The sequence below is a fragment of the Carassius carassius genome, chromosome 36, assembly GCF_963082965.1.
Source record: "Carassius carassius chromosome 36, fCarCar2.1, whole genome shotgun sequence".
Taxonomy (NCBI): Eukaryota; Metazoa; Chordata; class Actinopteri; order Cypriniformes; family Cyprinidae; genus Carassius; species Carassius carassius.
The window spans coordinates 22,004,443-22,026,210 of record NC_081790.1 but is presented as its reverse complement, the minus strand read 5'-3'; the positions used below and the strand labels follow the sequence as shown (position 1 = coordinate 22,026,210).

The following is a 21,768-nucleotide window of genomic DNA, read 5'->3' as shown; positions in this document are numbered from 1 at the left end:
CCTAAATTTTTGGATGTCATCCTTTGTTTTGTGTTTCAAAACGCATCATCTGTAACTAAATTCTTCATTACATAATGCTTGATATATATATATATATTTGAACATTTGTGATAAGGTCTTTCAAAGCTTTGATGTCTGTTTTGAAGAAAAAAAAAAAAACATAACCCCAGGTATTTATTCGAAACAGTGGCTAAATTAATGAAAAATAAAGCATCAACAGGTGTTGACATTTCTCAACAGCAAGTAATGACTTTATGAACTACTTTACAAAATAACAGAGGTGTTGATTATAGGACCTAAAACCTCTACATGCAATGACCTAGAATGCTGTCTAAGACTTGACTGCTGCTCTGCCAATTCTTCGCTATGAGTTAGGAACTTATGTGTGCTATTTGATAGCAATCTTTCCTTTGAAAGAAACATTTCTAACATTTATGAATCTGCATTTTTCCATCTCAAAAAATATATCTAAATTATGACTGTGACGACCTCTGCTGTTGGTCTTGGATATTGTAGCTTGGTACTTGTTTCCACAAATTGGCAGTCTATTGGAGACACCTGTGACCAGTGCTTCAGGCGCTCCTTTAAAAAATGAGATCTCCACTTGAGCAAAGGAGGAACTTTGGGGGATATCGGAACTTTGGTCTTTGTTTGGTTTGGACTTTGTTTTGGCTTTGGTACTTTGTTTTGTTTGACTATGCTCTCAATGTCAAATGAAGAAACCTTAATTCATGCTTTCATGACCTCAAGGTTAGATTATGCTAATGCTTTATTGGTTGGTTGTTCTGCACGCTTAATAAACTCTAGCTAGTCCAAGATGCATCAGCTAGAGTTCTTAATTGAACCAGGAAGTATGACCATATTAGCCTGGTTCTGTCAACACTGCACTGGCTCACTATCAAACATCCTATAGATTTTAAAATATTGCTTAATACTTAAAAAGCTCTGAATGGTTTAGCACCTCAGTATTTGAACAAGTTCTCAAAACAGGCTGCATTAATTAGGAACACAGTAACCGGGAACACTTCCCATAACACAATGTACTTGCTACATTGTTAGAAGAATGTCATCTATGCTAATATTAGTCTGTTTCTTTCTTATTTTGAGGTCACCATAGCCACCAGATCCAGTCTGTATCCAGATCAGAGGGTCACTGCAGTCACCCGGATCCAGTACGTATCCAGATGGTGGATTGGCACCTAGAAAGGATCTCTACAGCCCTGAGACAGCGAAGACCAGGACAACTAGAGCCCTAGAGACAGATCGTTAGTCAAGACCTTGTCTCCTAGTCGGCCATCGGGACAAGACCACAGGAAACAGATAATTCTTCTGCACAATCTGACTTTGCTGCAGCCTGGAATTGAACTGCTGGTTTCGTCTTGCCAGAGAAGAACTGGCCCCCCGACAGAGCCTGATTTCTCCCAAGGTTTTTCCAGCATTCCGTCACAGATGGAGTTTTGGTTCCTTGCCGCTGTCGCCTCTGGCTTGCTTAGTTCGGGATTCTTAATTTCCAGCAATTTCATCGACTTGATTGCACAGATACTATTTAAACTGAACTGAGCTGGATGACGACAGCATTAAATTCAATGATGAACTGCCTTTTTGCATAATTGACACTATTTTCCTATTTAATTCTGTTCAGTTGCTTTGTTACAATCTGTGTTGTTAAAAGCACTATATAAATAAAGGTAACTTGACTTTGTATTTAATTGAATTTTAGTAATAGCCTCTGTTAGCCCAGCCTTTATTTGATATGGCACTCAATGTGTTGATTTCATTCTACTTGGACAAGATAGCTTATCTATATAAGTCAATATCTGGTATTTGTTGCTATTTTTGGTTATCTGCTTATCTCATTTAAGTAAATTGATTACATCGATAATATTTGAGCCTTATTTTCAGGTATAAGTCTTGGAGATGCTTGTATGCATATTCTTTGGTTGTATAATTATTCTGATTAATGTTTGTTTGCCATTTTTCCAGTTTTACTCCTAATTCATAATGTACAGTTCACTGGCATCTTATTAAACAAGAAACACTAAGATGAATCCCCACTCATCTGTATTTTATGGATGGAGTTTGGCTAGCTGTTAAATTGCATTTGGACATATTGGACGATTACACGTCTGCTATTTTTTCTGCATACTTTAATGCAGCATATGTTATTTTCCATAATTATGACAAATAAGGCACTTGGCAAAAGTTTGATTCACTTTAGGGAAATTAAGTATTTCTATACTTGGACAAGAATAATATCATAAAATCTATTATTTGACCTCAGTAACCAAATAATAAAATCTATGAAAACTTAAAAGAAAAATTGTATGCGTGCCTTTAAGATTCCAAAAAAAGGCTATTTGATGGCACCTAAATGTCTAAATACTTTTGCTTTGCCTACTTGTGTCTGAAACAACATAATTGTATTTTTCAAACTCCTTTACTGTCAGCAGATCTCAGCACTTTTTGTGAGATATTAATCAAGTGCATTAGGCATTTGGAGGTTCTTTATTTCTGAAAGCAAAGGAGTTGTGATTCATATATTCAGTAATTGGTACAGCTGGCCCCTGGTCGCATTTGAGATCTATTGAACTCTTCTGAACTGCACACTCAGGCATACAAAGGGATTTGGATGGATGCTTTCAGGGCGCCATCAAAAGGTATCAATTTCCTTTAAGTTTGAGGGGCTCACCTTATCTCTCCCCTTCTCTTTCAGTTTGTCCATGGATCTTTTCAGACCCTCCTCAAGAAGGTCCATAAGACGAACCGTGTCCCCTGAACGAGTCTTAAACTTTTTCCTGGGAAGGAGATTTAATATGAATACATATAAAACATTATTCATTACAATATTTTCATTACAACAAAAATTAGTGGCACCAGAGCTGAAACAAAAAAACATCTTGATTAACCAATTAATCTTTTTTTTTTTCTTTGATTCATCAAATATTAATATTCTATTAGAACTCTTGTCAAGCATTGTCCTTTAAACTGGTCTAAACCATTTCCACAAAAATCAGCAAAGTACAACTACTTTCAAAATAGATAAGAAATGTTTCTGAGCACCAGTTATATTAGAATGATTTCTGAAGGATGACATGACACTAAAGACTGAAGTGATGGTGGCTAAAAAATTCACCTTTGCCAACACAAGAATACATTATATTTTAAAATATATTAACAGAAAATTATAATTTTTCACACTGTTAAATTACAATTATATTGCACATTACTGTTTTTACCATGTTTAATCAAATATAATTCTTACCAACCCTAAAACTTAGAACAGTATTGTGTCATGATTTAAAATATAACTCTGAACATAAATGTAATTATTTTTCAGTAATCCTGCAGTAATCCAGTTCCCTTTCAGTTGGTCATGTTAGACGTTACGTCAGTGACTGACGAATTGGGATCTCGCTAGAGAGATTAATCACCTTTGAGTCTTAACAAAACAAGCCGATAAATGTTGGCATGCAAAATTTGCATTTGCAGTCGCACATTCAGCTTTTCGCTTCGAGCCTTCAAGCCGTGCCTTTCAGCTACCAAGCAAGATTGTCATTAAGACAGCCTGTTTGCAAGTGTTGGTTTAATGGCGCGTCAGCAGGTGTTGCCATTGTTGCTGCTTCCCATTCTTCAGTCAGGCTACAACTCCTCCTAGGCTCTTCCAGCACTTTGTGTTTTTCTAAATTACTAAAAGATAAATTACTAAACGAGCTCCACCAGTGACGCGGCGTCTATTTAAAGATGGCCTTCCACTCGTGTGTTTCTAATGCTGTGTTCACACCAAACGCGAATAGAGTGTCTGGTGCGAATGATTTTAATGTTAAGTCAATGTAAAGACGCGTTTATGCACGTCTGGAGGTCTCGTGGCACGAATGAGGTGTTTAGCGGGCCACGAATGATGCATTTAGCGCGGAGCTGTAGACCCGAATTTGTATCATTCACGCGTCAAGTTCGCACAGAATGACATGAATTGAGCGTCTAGCATGATACACGCGAATGGTGCTTTTTGTACATTTAGCATTTGACAAATTTGCATCTGCCACCCGAGTTGAGAAATGTGAATTTTGGCGTCAATTCGCGTCGCGTTAACCAATCAGGAGCCTGCTCAGGAGTCACTCATTCAACATTGGGGAATGACTGATGTTGTCAGTGAGCAGTCAACTGTAGCTATATGACAAGTAATCACACACAAGTTCATATTTCAGGAATAAAAAGGACCTCACTTGGAAGAGTGTGTTGTAAATACACATTAAACGTTTGAGTCACGTACACGTTTATCGACCCGCGGCCTTTCCACCATTTTTTACAACTATTTTCCCCCTAAAATAGCCTACAGCTACTTTTCACTAACAAGATAATGTGTTTATTCAGAGGACGTATGCAGGAAAAAGTGGAAAAGCCCGAATGCTCGATCAACATCAGCCATCTTGCAAACAGACAACCGCCTAGCACTTGCCCCTCCCACAAGAAGCGGATTTAGCCTCGGACGCGCGTCAATTTCGCTTCAAATTTTTGCTTTCTATGCGCGTCTATTTCACTCTAGATGCGCGAATGCATTCAAAATGTTCAAGTGGCAAACTAGACGCGGTTGACACTCTATTCCCGTTTGGTGTGTACACAGCATAAATGGTTGCTTCCTAGCTCCATCTGATGGTCATGATCTCTGCATCTCGAGCAAGCTGATGCAGCATTTGTGGATGAATCATGTTCTCCCTATGGGAACATGACCACTGCAATGTTGCGATCACGGCTCCTCTTCATCAAACGAGGAGTCCCGCTCCCCATGCCCCGTTCTAGTTCCTCCTGCCAGAGGAGGACTACTTCGGATCATGGCCAGGGTGATCTGAGGAATACAATGAGGCATTGGTCTCAAACTCAATTCCTGGAGGGCCACAGCTCTGCACAGTTTTGCTCCAACCCTAATCAAACACACCTGATCCAGCTAATCAAGGTCTTCAGGATTACTAGAAACTTCCAAGCAGGTGTGATTTGGAGCTGGTTGGAGCTAAACTCTGCAGAGCTGTGGCCCTCCAGGAATTGAGTTTGAGACCACTGCAGTGAGGGGTTTCCCCTCACTCCTCCAGCTCATTGCACCCTTTAGTGTACCAGGATGAGGGAGCTGAGGCCTCGGACAGGCTGGGGCCCAGCACTTCTCCGGTTCCATTCTTCCCGGAAGTGCATGAGGAGGTTACTATGTCCTGAAGGGCACCTTTTTCTGCCCGAAACAGAGCTAGTGCCTCCTCTGTCCTCACTGCCCTTGACGGCGAGGGGGCTAAGGGGTATGTGGATATTCCCGGTTCGCTACTACGATGCAGCTTTTCCCGCAGATCGCCGCCGCCTGGCAGAGTAATCTGCACCTCCCATCCAGGGCCTGTAATTTCTCATTTGCTCTGACGGCCAAGGCTTAGAGAGCTGCTGGACAGGCCATGGCCTTCCTGCTGATCTATCGGTCCAAGGCGCTTAAGCAGCTGCACGGGGGTAGTTCTGACCCAGGTGTGATGCAGGAACTGTGCACTGAGAAGGACGAAAGTCACGGTCCCTGGGTCAGACGATGTCCGCGTTGTTGGTCCAGGAACGCCACCTTTGGCTTACCCTGGCAGATATCAGGGAGTCCGACAAGCACTACTTCTTGGACTTTCTGATCTCCCAGGCTGGCCTCTTCGTCGATGCGGTGGAGTGCTTCACCCAATTATTCCCCCTTTGGGTGATCCCACATGTGTATTCTTCCACGGTACGGCTACCCTCATGGTTAGCCCTTGTCTTTCCCTGGCAGAGTCCTTCTGCCATCTCTGCTGTGCATTGATCTCACCCCAGGCTGGCTGAGTCTTTCCCGCTGGGACTTCCATATATAGTACTGCTCTATAGCTAGTCCATATGTGTAAATTCCACGTTACCTCCTATACTCAGGATGTGGCTTCCATAGCGTTCCCCTACTTGTGTACGCTTTCCCAGCGTTATCCAATATCCCACTGTATGGAACAGCAGTGGCAGATACCTCTGCCTAAGCCCTCTCCTATCATCCGCCCCAACTATTTTCGGGGGAACTTGCCCGCTTTCGCAGGGTAATGGAGGGGGTCAGCAATAGTGGCGTTTTCAATAGAGATCCTAATTTGTCAGTCACTGACATAATGGTGAATGTGACTGACTGAAAAGGAACGTCTCAGTTACGTATGTAACCCTCGTTCCCTAAAGGAGGGAACGGAGACATTATGTTCTGTCGCCACAATTGTTGTTGCACCAATGTACAGCTGAGGCTCCTCAGCGAAAAACTGATTGTGTGACTACATACACTCTCCTCATATACCTGCACCGTGGGGTGGGGTCCACGATGCAAATCTTGCACGGCAACATTCATTGTATTTTTTTTGTTAACACTCGAAGGTGATTCGTCTCTCTAGCGAGATCCCACTAATGTAACGTCTCCATTCCCTCCTTCAGGGAACTAGGGTTACATATGTAACAGAGACATACGTTCGTGTTAAAAAAAAAAAAAAAAAAAAAAAATATATATATATATATATATATATATATATATATATATATATATATATATATATATTACTTGCATTGCACAGAGGATTTTTAAATATCTAATCTAATCTGAACAGAAAATAATGCTTTTTCAAAATTTATTTGCTTCTGTTTATGCTACAATCTGTGCATCTCACCTTCACCAATCAAAACTTGATTATTTTATTCTTTATTTTATTACTAGCTGTTCCATGCCTATGGGTCACCCTTGTGGAAATAAGACAAAGGTGATTTCCATACTGATCAGTGCACTTACTTGTCCTCCCCGAGCACCACACCAAAACCTGCATGTTCTACCCGTATGACTTTAGGGTCATACCAGCCTATCAGCTGAGCAGCAGCAAAGACCACTTGGAAGTGCATTGCCTGTCATACACCACAGACAATAATAAGGACACACACAAAAAAAAAAAAAAAAAAAAAAAAAAAAAAAAAAAATTATATATATATATATATATATATATATATATATATATATATATATATATATATATATATATATATATATCTCACTGATAACATTTAGTTATCCAATCATCAACACATAATTCTCAGAATAAACATACAAAAAAAATGCTGCAGTTTGAATCAAGATAATTATCAAATGAATTCATTTTTAGCCATGGAAAATTGAATGTCTTTTTTCTAGTGTAAACTAATCAGAATTGTAAACTGTGTTGACAGTCATTAACAGACTGACCTAGAACGCATTAATATTTAAGGTGAAGAATCTATTGCAAATATTTATAAACAAATAGATGTTTGAATTCTGGGGGGTTAATCAGTGCCCTTGACCCCTGCTGCATGTGTCCTCATACCAGGTAACTGTGGGAAGTTTTGTGTTCTGGGGTCTGTTCAAGATTTAACCAACACACCTGGCCACTGTCAGTCACATAGATGATGATGTCAGCTTTCTCATCAAACAGCCTGTTTTTGATGGCAGCTAGATCGGAGGTATCGTAAGTGTAGCCTCCATCCGATTTGACAATTGTCAGGGGAATAGACTGGCCTGGAGCAAACACGATCTTCCTGCCCTCGTCCAACTGCACCAGCCCTGTTGAGAGAGAATAGGATTGTCAAGGAATTTGACAGAGGGTGGTTGAGCAAGGGACAAAATGCAATGTTAAACCAACACTGCCCCCTAGTGGATATAATTATTTAGATATGTGCAATGCTTTTAAAAGGGTTGAGAGAGTTTCTTTTAAAATGTATATGGTTACAGTTAGAAATTACTTCTTTAAAAAAATAAATAATAATAATTACTCATTAGCGTAATCCAAGTACCACGGTACAAAAGTAATGTCATCTGATTACTATTGGATTACTTCAAGTTACATATGTAAATAAAGTAAAAAAAAAAAGCAAGTACTTCTATTTATGACTTAAAATTAAAACAAATAATAACTATAATAAAACTATATCGTGTTTTGTTTCACCAACTAGATATTACAGCCAGTATATATATATATATATATATATATATATATATATATATATATATATATATATATATATGGCTATGCAGACATCTAGTGGTTATACAATTGTGATTAATCTGATTTAAACAACTTCTGAGACCAAATTTTAAAATATATCTCCTCCTATTCTTTTAAAATTATTAGCATGTTGCTAGGATAGATAGATAGATAGATAGATAGATAGATAGATAGATAGATAGATAGATAGATAGATAGATAGATAGATAGATAAATAGATAAATAGATAGATATATAGATAGATATATAGATAGATAGATAGATAGAGAGTTAGATAGATTGATTAGAAATATTAGATGAGTAGATAGATAGATAGATAGATAGATAGATAGATAGATAGATAGATAGATAGATAGATAGATAGATAAGAAATATTAGATGAATAGATAGATAGATAGATAGATAGATAGATAGATAGATAGATAGATAGAAAGTTTGAAGATAGAAAAAGTTTGAAGATAGATACTGTAGATAGATAGATAGATAGATAGATAGATAGATAGATAGATTAGAAATATTAGATGAGTAGATAGATAGATAGATAGATAGATAGATAGATAGATAGATAGATAGATAGATAGATAGAAAAAGTTTGAAGATAGATACTGTACATAGATAGATAGATAGATCGATAGATAGAGATAGATAGATAGATAGATCTGAAAAGATATAGCACACCAAGTCAGAACAATCTGAAAGTCTCACCCGAGTTTGGAGGAGGAGGCGCTTTAACTTTCTCAAGCCAACTTAATAATAAGTTTAAATAGGATTTCAGTAAGTTGGCTTTCTCAAGCTAACTTAAGAATAATTTGAGTAAGAAAAATAATAATAAGAAAAATTTAAAAAAAGATTTGACTTTGCCAATTACAGAAAATCCTGAGATTGCTAGAAATGCAGCATTTACAATGAATTACAATGCGAATAAGTGCTGGTGTGCTGATGGCCACTTATACAGATGATAATAGCACAAATGCGCCATAAAGTAAATAATCCACTTCTCTATTCATATAGACGCATTCACACTTTGATAGCCGTGATCATACAGTAATAGCGAGCTGATTTGGGCTGATTTGCACTCAAACAGATGCTAATCATGCAGATACATTCACATTCAACATAAACACACTCACACATATATAAAAACTATTGAAAAATAAAACAAACAAAGAAAAAGGCGATCGCTATAAGTTCCGCCTCCATCAGCTGAAAGGTGCATCAGAGCCGTCAGGAGAGAGCGACAAAATTCAAATATACTATCTTTCGCCTATCTTTCAATCATTCTTTTTTCCGGTGGTGTAAGGGAAACAGGTCAATTTAGCTCAAAGAGAATCATTTAAGATTTAAAGGGAATTTTAACAGAATCACTGTTTCACGGCTGATCACTGAGGCGCCCTGCGATACACTGAATGAGCCGTTTAACATCAAATCTGTACTGGATATTAATATCCAAACTATATTGAAAACATTATTAATTAGCACAGTAACAAGATCGGCAGTTTAAGACATTAACTTGTAAGCAGAAAACACAAGATGCTTCTCTTTTCAATTTTAATAAGGCTTTATTAGATTAATCTAAGACATATAAATTAATCTAACACATAAGCACACTCACTCACACATTCACACAAGTTGCAGGAAGATAGAACGTTAGGGAAGAATGAGTTTAACCCCTTACCAGTACCCCCCATTTTTGGCATGGAGACAGAAATTACATACCCAAAATAAAAATGTTTCTGCTCATGATTCTTTCTGACTAAAAACCATAATCAACATTTGTCCACAAAGCTGACACTTCAAAGTTTACTGTTCAGGAATCAGAATTACTCAGACTGTTGTGATAAAAGAGATAAGCTCAAACATAAAAACAAAAATAAAAATATTAAAAAATGTTTTAAATGTATTTAAAAAATGGTTGATGTAGGATATGAGTTTAGAAACACAGTGTAGCTAAAGCCACAAGTCTACCAAAGCTTCATATGAAAATTTCATAATCTACCGTATTTTTCGGACTATAAGTCGCATCAGTCCAAAAATACGTCATGACGAGGAAAAAAAAAAACATATAAGTCGCACTGGACTATAAGTCGCATTTATTTAGAACCAAGAGAAAACATTACCGTCTACAGCCACGAGAGGGCGCTCTATGCTGCTCAGGGGTAGACTACAGGAGCACTGAGCAGCATAGACCGCCCTCTCGCGGCTGTAGATGGTAATGTTTTCTCTTGGTTCATCTCTCTCGGTTCATGTTAAATTCATTTTGATAAGTCGCACCTGACTATAAATCGCAGGACCAGCCAAACTATGAAAAAAGTGTGACTTATAGTCCGGAAAATATGGTAATCTGTAAAACTGTGAATTTTATGAAATATTTTGTAAGGCCATGTCATGTGTGTTTTTAGAGAAGGCTAATCTGATTGATTTATGGCACTTGTCATCTCTGTAAGATCTCACATGTAAACACTCCTGTGTGCTTTGTGTTTTTGTCTCAGCAAACTCACCCATTCGTGATTCTATTGTTCTCACCAAGCTAGTCTTTCACACCTCCGCCAGGTATGACACATTATCCGCATTATTCTTCTATTTGTTCTTCACTCGCATTATCGACGTAAAGCATCATACTTCAAATATAGGCTATATCATCAGTGAGGCGCTCGTCACACTAAATGACAAAGACTGTACTATGGAGCATTTAAATTGAGCAGTGTGACATTTTTCTGTTTCTTTAACTGTATTTTATATTTATAATGGACAGGCTGCGATGTCAAATTAGCCAAGATTTTTGTGAGGCACTGGCATGATCACTGCATTTTTTTCACAACTGTTACTCCATAACTTATGGCCATGCCAATGCTGGTTTGTCATACAGATAGAAGCAAAACAATTAAAAACTGCAAATCTTTGTATAATAAAGAAAATTGCTTTCTGCCATCTCGTTTTCTTTTTTTTTTTTTTGTTAACTTATCGTTCACATTTCACATTTCATTACAATTATCAGAATTTTTTTCTTTTGTTTAGTTAATTAATGAAATATATTTTGTATATAGGCCTATATATTCCTTTTTATGTAGCCTATTTAGATTTATTTTGTTTTATCCATTCACAGAAATGATGCAGATCCATTGTGACTTACCTATGATGAATTTGCAGCTGAGAGCATTGCTATGTGGGTGAACTAACCCTTTAATATTTAGTGATTAAAAATAAATCAAACTGAACATGCAAACCAATAAAATAAAAATGAAAAAAGTATCAATTTAAAATACAAAATATATAAATATTAAAAGTGAAGCACTTCATTTCTGCACCTACAGCAACACAAAACAGAATCGTAATACAAAAATGTGTTCCAGTAACTTGACAAATAATGCGAGTTTGGGGTGGGACCACTTGTTTGTTTAAACAACAAAAAAATATGAGACACGGACATTACTGTAGGGAAAAAAATAATAATTTAATAAAATTCTGTAAAAATTAATAAACTCTGATGCATTTGTGTTACGTTAGCATCTATTGCCGCGTTTCCACCGAAATTGCCCGGAGCATTTGTACCAGGAACTTTTTTTCCCAGGAACTTTTTCCCCCCCAGACCTGTTGCTTTCTGCGTTTCCACGGCAGTGTAAAGTACCGGGAAGATTAGGCAAATAGACTGGTGACGTAGGTCTGTGCGCGTTTCTCAAAACAAAGTACGCTGATTTTGGACGTGCATTCTCGGTAGTGCGAACTTTGTGCATTCGACTCGGGAGTGTGATGTCCGCGACGACGCAAGTCCAGTAAATCTGCAAACAGCAGCGTACTTGATAACTTCAGTCAGATGACCATGGCTACTGCTATTTTCCTCTCTGTATATTTACAATAAAACGAAATAGGATATCAAATACCACTGCCTCCTTTCGTTTTCATTTAAGCATAATAACAGCTGCAGAAATGTACTTAGTTCAGGGATATGTGTATATATACAGCCATTACAATGAAATGAAATATTATATAGATTTGCCTTTTTTATTTTCATTTTAACATATAGATAAATTGAATACAGACCAAAGATAACCTGTTAGATTTACCCCGCAGCTGAATTATATTTTATGTTTAACCACTAAAGAGACATCAGAGCCAGCGGCACACATCAGAATGTCTAGCCGAGGTGAGGCTGCTTCTCGGCGGATAGATGATCACTGAGCTCCCGCTGGTCGCATGGAGCTGACCGTCTCTGAGATCGGCGAAACACATTTTTAAATAGGCATAAATTTAAAGTCTTCATAAATAAACCACAGATTTGAGTTTTAAACAACTACATTCTCGCCTGAAATACTTTTAAAATTACATTTCATGACACAATAACAGTAATATTTTGAAAATGTTGATCCGAATAAATGGTGGTTGAACTCAACCAATGCTGCGTGAACTCAACCAATCAGGATGTTTAGCGGCCAAGTCCCGCCCCCGAAAGTTCCGGAACTTTGAAAAAGTACCACCTCGCCAGCAGGGACTTTCTGAGGGGCACTTTATTTAGTTCCTGGTTCCTGTGGTGGAAACACACCGAGTACCAGGCCAAAGTCCCTAGTTCCTGGGTAAAGTTCCAGCGGTGGAAACGCGGCATATATGACAGATCATCCCTTAAATGTTCCCTTAATAAACTTAACTTTTCTATATGTCCCACCCAGACCCATTTAAATTTAACATACATAAAGACAGGAAATAAAGCAATGTAATATTAATTCAAACGCTGTAAAAACATTAAGATTTTTATTTTTAAACATTATACATCAACTATTACTATTAGATAGTATAACAAACAACATTAGAAGTCAAAGAGCCCAAGATCTGTACCTTTTTCCTCAAACTCTTTTATCACGGCTGTCATCATGTCCTGGTAGTAAGACTCTCCCCTCTCTTCTATGCAGATATCCAGGCAGTTGTAGACCTTTTGAAACTCTGTATCAGCAAAGCAGAAAGGGGAACAGACGGTTTAATTACAACAGTCACACCAAACATCAAATGTGGCAGTCTCCTGAATAAACAAAGCATGATTGGATGGCATCATCAGAAAAGAATAAACACTAATTGACCGTTCATTAGACATGCCTTAGTGGGGATTGATTTCAGGGGGAATGAAGGGCCTGATTAAGGGACAAAAGTAGATGCTGTCTGGAGCTGGTGTCACAAGGAACAGACATGCCAGGCAGTGGTGCAAGGCATCTTTGCCCTTAGGATTTGAACTGTTAAAACTAGTTTAAGTATTTGTCCTCTGCATTAAACATATACATTAAAGGGAAGGGAAAAGGAGAGCAAATGTGAGAAATTTCGCAGCTTTTAAATGTTAGACACTGAATTTAATAAAAAATAACAGTGTTTAAAATAGTATCTTAGACACAAAAACTCATCATTGCTTTAACAGAAGCTTCAGAACATGGAAAAAACATGATCCCTGTATTTCAACCTTTTGTTGTTTGGAATGAAAAGGAAACAATTATAACTTTTGAGTTTAGTACTCCAATATTGCACCTACAAAGAAAAATTACTGAATTTAAGGGTACAAGATTGTAAACATGTTAAAGTAAAAACCTGTTAAATGGTTAACGGTAATTCCCCTACTATATACGGTTAAAATCTGTATTTAATATTTTTTGAAGTGGGAAAAAATAATTTACAGTGAATAACCATAAATTGACATTACCATAATTCTCAGCATTACAGTCCAAATGTGTATGTTTTTTTTTGTTGTTGTTGTTGCTGTTTTGTGAGTCGATGTATAGATAAATAATGTGGGAACTAGATTTTCTTTATACTTTTAAATATGCTTTTAAGTCTTGTGGAGTCGTTTTTGTGAGAGACTTACTTACGCATCTGAAAAACGCCAAAACCGGAAGTGATCCAACGAGAGGGAGTGCATGACAGTGACAATGACAGTTCTGATGCTGAGGAAATTTTAAGTGTTTATTTACACTTATGACAGACAACAGATACAATTATGAGCCTGCTATGCAGCCAAGAGAGCAGGGACAGGCCAGGATTAGACAGAACAACAATCAGACGAGACCAATTGAGTTGTGTGTCTTGGTGAGAGACCAGTGTTAGCTTACAAATATACACACATTAGCTAACGATACGTAATCAGGCAATAGCAAAGGTAGCATTGGTTGTCTAGGAGTATTGATACTTACCAGTAAAAGAAACTAATAAGTGTTGATCAGGCATGTAACACTCGTTAATATCCAACTCTAATGTTACGTGATATTGCGGTTCCTCATCACCACAGGAGAGAGAGAGAGAGATAAACATGTATTTGTTTCATTATGTGTGGGAAATGTGAGGCCATGGTCACAGCTGAGGAAAGTCAGTGCTGCAGAGAATTAGATGCATACTGGGTCTTAGTGGAGAATGTGACCCCCACACTTGCTATGCAGCATCTGACTCTGCAACCAAGCTTTGAGGCTTGCTGTCTGAACCCTTATGTGCTACAGAAAGCCTATATGCACATCAGACAGGAGCATGGACCTCTCCAGGCCAGCAAATGCATATATGTTTATTATTCAATAAATTTATTATTCTGAGCTAAATACTTCTATGTATAAATACATAGTAAATTAAAGATTGGATAAAAAAAAAAAAAAAATCTGAATACTGCAGTAGGTGGACAGCCTAAATGGGCATTACCGCCGTAACTGTAATTCAGTCGCGTGTTAAAATCATTCATGAAACTACCGACAGGTGGCACAAAGAGACGGATTGCGAAATGAATGTAATTGTAAAATGAGATAAAATGAGGAAGTAAAACAATAACATTGTTATTACATTGTAACATCTTTAAAAAATTTTTTTTTTTTTTTACAGTGAGTTAATTTCAAAACATAGGATAGTCATATAGACGGTAATGTTTTCTATTAGTTCATTTCTCTTGGTTTATATCTCTCGGTTCATGTCAAATTAATTTTGATAAATAAGTCGCACCGGACTATAAGTCGCAGGAACAGCCAAACTATGAAAAAAAGTGCGACTTCTAGTCCTGAAAATACGGTATATATAGTACAGACCAAAAGTTTGGACACACCTTCTCGTTCAAAGAGTTTTCTTTATTTTCATGACTATGAAAATTGTAGATTTTGACACACACAGACATGCTTTACAGTCATAAATGCATTCAGTATAAATTTTAAACATATTTCCAAAAGAAAACCAGTGAGAGCTTTATCAAATGTCTCTAGAACAGACATAAGTCAAATAAGCCATGCATTGGTCATAGAGCTCACTGTAGCGGTGCCTCAGGTGTTATATGTTTTGCCCAATATATTTATTGCCCAAGGGTCACATGTACTCCATCTGCAGTGCGTATACAGTAAGTTATGTGTACGCGGTTCAGAAGCAGCAACGAAAGCGCATTATTGTAACACGAAAGCACATTAAAATAATGCGCGAGTGCGAATCTATCCGCTTGCACCAGTGATGCGCGGGTCAATGTATTAATTACCTGCACCCAACCGACGTTTTCAACTAACCTGCCCGCAACTCGGACCGCAAAAAAAAAAAATATAAATATTGTACCCGACCCGCTTCCTGACCCGCATTTTTAAAAAGCAGTAAATGCTCATCGTAGCATCATTGGGCCACAGGAACGTAGGCAAAAGAAAACAAAAAACACCTTTATATATTATAATTTTGTCAAGAATTATAAAAAATCGTCAGTAAGCTCATAATTTGTACTAAAATAGTCTAGTCTGGCTATGTCTATTTGTATGTTTCTGCAAGGTCAGTAGACATTGAGGCTCGGGTTTGTTCCGATCAGAGCTCGTGAGCGGAGAGCGCATTTCTGAATATCCCGATCCGCTCACTCATTCCGTGGGATCGCTCGCTCAACCCAGAATGGCCTGCTGGTTCGAAAATGAATCATTTTATTGCTTAGTAATAAACTGGTGTTTTCTGTGTCGCTGCAAAGATGAAGTTGACAATGCAGACTCGCCATGAACGCCAGAGAGAAATGCACATTTCATATGGATTACATTATCAGAGAGTAGCCCATTTATTTTGGTTTGAATATTTTCATTTAAAAGAAGACATTTCAAGCTTTCTGTAATATATAGCCTATACTTCTCAAATCTGTGAGTTTAGTTCACATGCAATGCAAGTGATCGTGCCGGCGCCTTATTACATCGTCTGCTAGGCTATATATTTGCTTCTTATTTATTAAATACGGGCAACTGATTGATAAAACATTGATCAAAATTAAGATACAATTTATACAAAACGAAAATCTTTTAAAAAGAGTTTTCTATAAATCAAAACTTAATGAAGTCATCATAATCATGTTTTACCAAAAACAGCGACGTTGCTACCCATGCAGTCTTCTTTGCCACCTCCATCTCTACGTGCAGACTGAGCTCATGCGTCATCTTCATGCGTTATTCAGTCAATAAAGTGTAGGCCTATGTATTTCAAAAATGTGTCTAGTACTATATAAATGACAAAGGTTTAAAGGGATACGCCACCGTGTTTTCATATTAAACTATGTTTTTCCCTTACCTAAGATGAGTTGATACATACCTCTCTCGTCTCAGTGCGTGCACTCAATCGCTTTGGCGCGCGGTGACACTTTGAAAGGACTTAGCTTAGCCCATTCATTCAATATGGGCCAAGCAGAGAAGCTACCAAACACCTCCACGTTTTCCCTATTTAAATACAGTTACTCGCGTAGTGTAACTCGACCTAGGACAGTAACACAAAACAAAACGTTGCACTTTTCTAAGCGTGTAAAATGGATAACTATATTGTGTGGCGGAATACCATGGCAAGTGCTTGTAAGCACAGGACTCAAAATTAATCACACAATTAACATTTCTATTTTATTTATTTTTAATGCTTATGAAAACAGCCTGCTTATTCAGTCGAGTCTGTTTCTGTTTATTTGTAGCCACAGTAGCTTATACGTCATATTTAGAATTAATGATAATATCTCTATTTTTATTAGTGATGCACCGAAATGAAAATTCTGCGCCGAAACCGAAAATTTAGGATGCACTTTGCCGAAAACCGAAACTGAAGCCGAAAATGGCTTCTTTTAAAAACGTATATATATATTGCTTGGATTTAATGGATCTGAATTGAAAAATCACAATATAATAATCAAACTTTTATTAACAGTTACATAAAACAAAATATTTTTAACAATAAATATAAATAATAATTATTCTTCAAGTTTTATGTTCCATCAAATAAAATAGTTTTTTAAAAATTATGCAAACAAAATCCACAATTTTGGAGATTTTTGCAGAACAAATGCTACATATTGAAACTTTGGTGTCCTCTCGTATAGGGCTGTCACTTTTGTGAAAAAAAAAATCCTGTTCGATTTTTGAGACATTGGCAAAGTGTTCATTGAATCGTTAGTAAATTGCCTATATTTGGCGTTGATCCGTTTTTCAACACCAAATATAGGCAAATCCACCGACAACTAAACAGGCATTAGGGCGAACGTAAAGAGGGCGCTTGAGACGTGCACAAGTCAGCAATGTGGACTGCCATAACATCAATGAAAAACATTACTGAAGGCTACATTGATATTATGCACTAATAGGCTGTGTGTGTGTGTGTGTGTGTGTCAGAACCTGCAGTTGCTGTGTGACGCGCGTTCGCTGCGAGCGTATAGTGGCGAGCTGGACGCACTCCGAGAGAAGACCGTTAAAATCGATTCCCTATTTTCGTTTTCGAAACTTGTGTTGGTTGGTCCGATCGATTGTGCAGCTTTTGTGACAAGCTTTTTTTGATTGTGACAGCCCTTTGACATGCTTAATCTTTGATAGGCAGACGCGTGATAACAGCTCGACCGTGAGTGAAACCTAAGCGCTTGCGCACGGATGGGAGGGGCGGGTGACATTCATTTTCGGTTTACGTTTTCGGCTGTTTTTTTTTTTTATTTCGGCCCGAAACCGATAATGCCATTTCGGCCGGAAATTTTCAGCGGCCGAAATTTTGGTGCACCCCTAATTTTTATAAAAGCTCATTAAAAAAAATCATTATTATATTTTTTTAAGATAGGCAACGTGGAGCTAAACTCTCGAGATGAGGCTTGTGACAGATAATAAGTTACTTAATAAATACATGATTGTGATAGAGAATAAGAAGCTGACATCTGATTTCTTCAAGCGTTCATATTTACCATGTTTACTATGTTAATGTTAATGCCTAGCGTGCACAGACTTTTGCATCGCTTATAAATATTTCTGCCTTGTATGGTGATTATAATCCACATCAGATCAAGTTATTGCAAACACTCGCTGCTTACTGAAAGTATGTTTTGAGCTTGACTTATTTAAAAAAAGTGTTTAACGCTGGTGTTAAAGCTGTTAGCTTTCTGAAATGATCCGCAGCGCAGACTCTCTATTTTTATAAAAGCTCCCGAACAAAAATCATTATTATATTTTGATAATATGCAATGTGGAGCTAAACTCTCGAAACGAGACAACAGATAAAATGTTACTTAATACATACACAATTGTGATAGAGAAAAAGAAGCTGACGTCTGATTTATCCAAGCGGTCATATTTACCATGTTTATATGGTAACGTTAATGTTTAGCGTGCATAGTCTTTTACATCACTTATACATATTTCTGCCTTGTTTAGTGATTATAATCCAAATCGGATCAAGTTATTTCAAACACTTGCTGCTAACTAAGAGTGAGTGTTGAGCTCAACTTATTTTAAAAAGTCTTTAATACTGGTGTTATAGCAGTTATCTTTCTGAAATGATCCGCTGCTGATGCTCTCCAGACACGGAGAAACTCCTCCTTTGTTGAATATATCCTTGAATATATTCCTCCTTGTCATCCTGGGGAGAGCGTTGAGACAAGACAGCTCCTATCCCAATGTCGGAGGCATCGACCTCAACAATAAACTGACGCTCAGGATCAGGAGTGATCAGGATGGGCGCAGAGGTAAAAAGCCTCTTTAGACGTTCAAACGCATCCTGAACCGCCTCAGACCAAGCAAATTTGGACTTGGATGAAGTGAGAGCGGTAAGAGGCGTGGCAACCTGGCTAAAGTTATGAATAAAGCGCCGGTAAAAATTAGCAAACCCCAGAAATGGTTGGAGCGTGACTCGAGAATCAGGAACAGCCCAATCAAGAACTGCTCGAACCTTGTCAGGGTCCATACTAAAAGTTTCCACAGTCAGTGATGGTTTGGGGTGCCATGTCATCTGCTGATGTTGGTCAACTGTGTTTTCTGAGGTCAAAGGTCAACAAAGCCGTATATCAGGACATTTTAGAGCACTTCATGCTTCCTCTTCATGCCGCATTGCTGCAGTAATTCAGGCAAAAGGAGCCCCAACTAAGTATTGAGTGCTGTACATGCTCATACTTTATGCTCATACTTTTTAGTTTGCCAAGATTTCTAAAAACCCTTTCTTTGTATTGGTCTTAAGTAATATTCTAATTTTCTGAGATTCTGAATTTGGAATTTTCCTTAATGATAATCATCAAAATTAAAAGAAATAACCATTTCTTTAAATTTATTTACAAATCTATATATATATATATATATATATATATATATATATATATATATATATATATATATATACACACACAGTACAGACCAAAAGTTTGGAAACATTACTATTTTTAATGTTTTTGAAAGAAGTTTCTTCTGCTCATCAAGCCTGCATTTATTTGATCAAAAATACAGAAAAAAACGGTAATATTGTGAAATATTATAACAACTTAAAATAATAGTTTTCTATTTGAATATACTTTAAAAAAATAATTTATTCCTGTGATGCAAAGCTGAATTTTCAGCATCATTACTCCAGCCTTCAGTGTCACATGTAACATCCAGTCTATCACATGATCATTTAGAAATCATTCTAATATTCTGATTTATTATGAGTGTTGGAAACCGTTCTGCTGTCTAATATATTTGATGAATAAAAGGTTAAAAACAACTGCATTTATTAAAAAAAAAAAAATTCTAATAATATATATTCTAATAATATATTTTCTTTACTATCACTTTTTATCAATTTAACACATCCTTGCTGAATAAAAGTATTGATTTTCTAAAAAAAAAAGAAAATAAATTACTGAAATATTTATATTTTAAAAACATAGCTTTTTTTTATTTTTATTTTTTTTACTTTTTATTCATCAAAGTATCCTAAAAAAGTATCACATGTTCTGTAAAGATATTAAGCAGCAGAACTGTTTCCAGCTTTGATAATGAATCATCATATTAGAATAATTTCTAAAGGATCATGAGATAATGATCCTAAAAATTCATCTTTGCATCACAGAAATAAATGATAATTTAAAGTATAATAAATTTAAAAACTATTATTTTAAATTGTAATAATATATCACAATATTACATTTTTTTCTGTATTTTTGATCAAATAAATGCAGGCTTGATGAGCAGAAGAAACTTTTTTCAAAAACATTAAAAATAGTAATGTTTCCAAACTTTTGGTCTGTACTGTATGTATATATATATATATATATATATATATATATATATATATATATATATATATATATATATATATATATATATATATATATATATATATATATATATATATATATATATATATATATATATAATTATGGGTTTATGTTAGCATTGTTTTAAGTTTATTTAAATTAAAAACTGTTATATTTTTGAAGCCTAATAATAAATGTAAAAAGAAGAAAAAAAAAATCAGTAGCTGTATTAATATCAGTAATACTGGCCTTCATTCATAAAAAGATGTCATTTAAACAAGTATTTAAATTTAACTGTGAAATTATTACATTAAAAATATATTAAAAACGTACAAAAACATTTCTTTTTTCATTGCGATTAATCACAGAAAAAATGTGTGATTAATCTAGTTAAAGTTTTTAATCGATTGACAGCACTAATATATATATATATATATATATATATATATATATATATATATATATATATATATATATATATATATATATATATATATATATATATATATATATATGATCACTCAGATGTTGGGCTGAGGATTGATACAGATTTCATAATTCCATTTGATTCATAAATTCTTAATACAGTTTTAATCTTGATTCAATTCAGCTGGATTCACAAGTGTTCTTATTCTGATTCCAATGTCCATATGATTTAATTGGATTTACATATTTCTGAGAATTTGATGGCAGCCATTTGTGAGCCTTGATTTAGTATTCATTTTCACTGTTTAAATAGTACTATACTGGGAATAATGGCTGTTGCTCAAGTTGTTACACTGTCTGTCCATGAACAAATTTAAATGAGATAAACTCATAACCATTTCTCACACATTTCCCCTCTGTTGTGTTTCAGATCAGCTATCAGAGCTTATGGAGTCCATGCAGTCAAAACCAACTGGGTTGCTTGTTCCCATATTTGTTTTTGTTGCAATATTGTCATGATCTCTGATTTGACTTATGAATTCAGTTCTCTATTTTTTTTTTATATGTTTCACAATAAGTAATGGATGCATTTACACAGACTGATATATTTCAAATGTTTATTTCTTTTAATTTTGATGATTATAACTGACAACTAAACAAAATCCCAAATTCAGTATCTCAGACAATTTGAATATTGTGAAAAGGTTCAATATTGTAGACACCTGGTGCCACAATCTAATCAGCTAATTAACTCAAAACACCTGCAAAGGCCTTTATATGGTCTCTCAGTCTAGTTCTGTAGGCTACACAATCATGGGGAAGACTGCTGACTTGACAGTTGTACAAAAG

The 21,768-nt window shown here is 36.1% G+C and overlaps 2 protein-coding genes across 2 annotated transcripts in view; one reads left to right on the top strand and one right to left on the bottom strand.

Annotated features, from left to right (window-relative positions):
- The window catches only part of sgcd (sarcoglycan, delta (dystrophin-associated glycoprotein)), a 1,159,024-nt gene that overhangs the window by 759,470 nt on the left and 377,786 nt on the right, over window positions 1-21,768 (top strand). The window lies entirely within an intron of this gene.
- rars1 (arginyl-tRNA synthetase 1) overlaps window positions 1-21,768 on the bottom strand; it is a 96,975-nt gene that overhangs the window by 22,810 nt on the left and 52,397 nt on the right. Inside the window, exons 9-12 of the mRNA XM_059526665.1 lie at window positions 12,855-12,959; window positions 7,407-7,585; window positions 6,788-6,897; window positions 2,690-2,795 (exon numbers count right to left, since the gene is read on the bottom strand). Coding sequence (XP_059382648.1) covers window positions 2,690-2,795; window positions 6,788-6,897; window positions 7,407-7,585; window positions 12,855-12,959 — 500 coding nt within the window. The remainder of the gene's footprint in view (window positions 1-2,689; window positions 2,796-6,787; window positions 6,898-7,406; window positions 7,586-12,854; window positions 12,960-21,768) is intronic.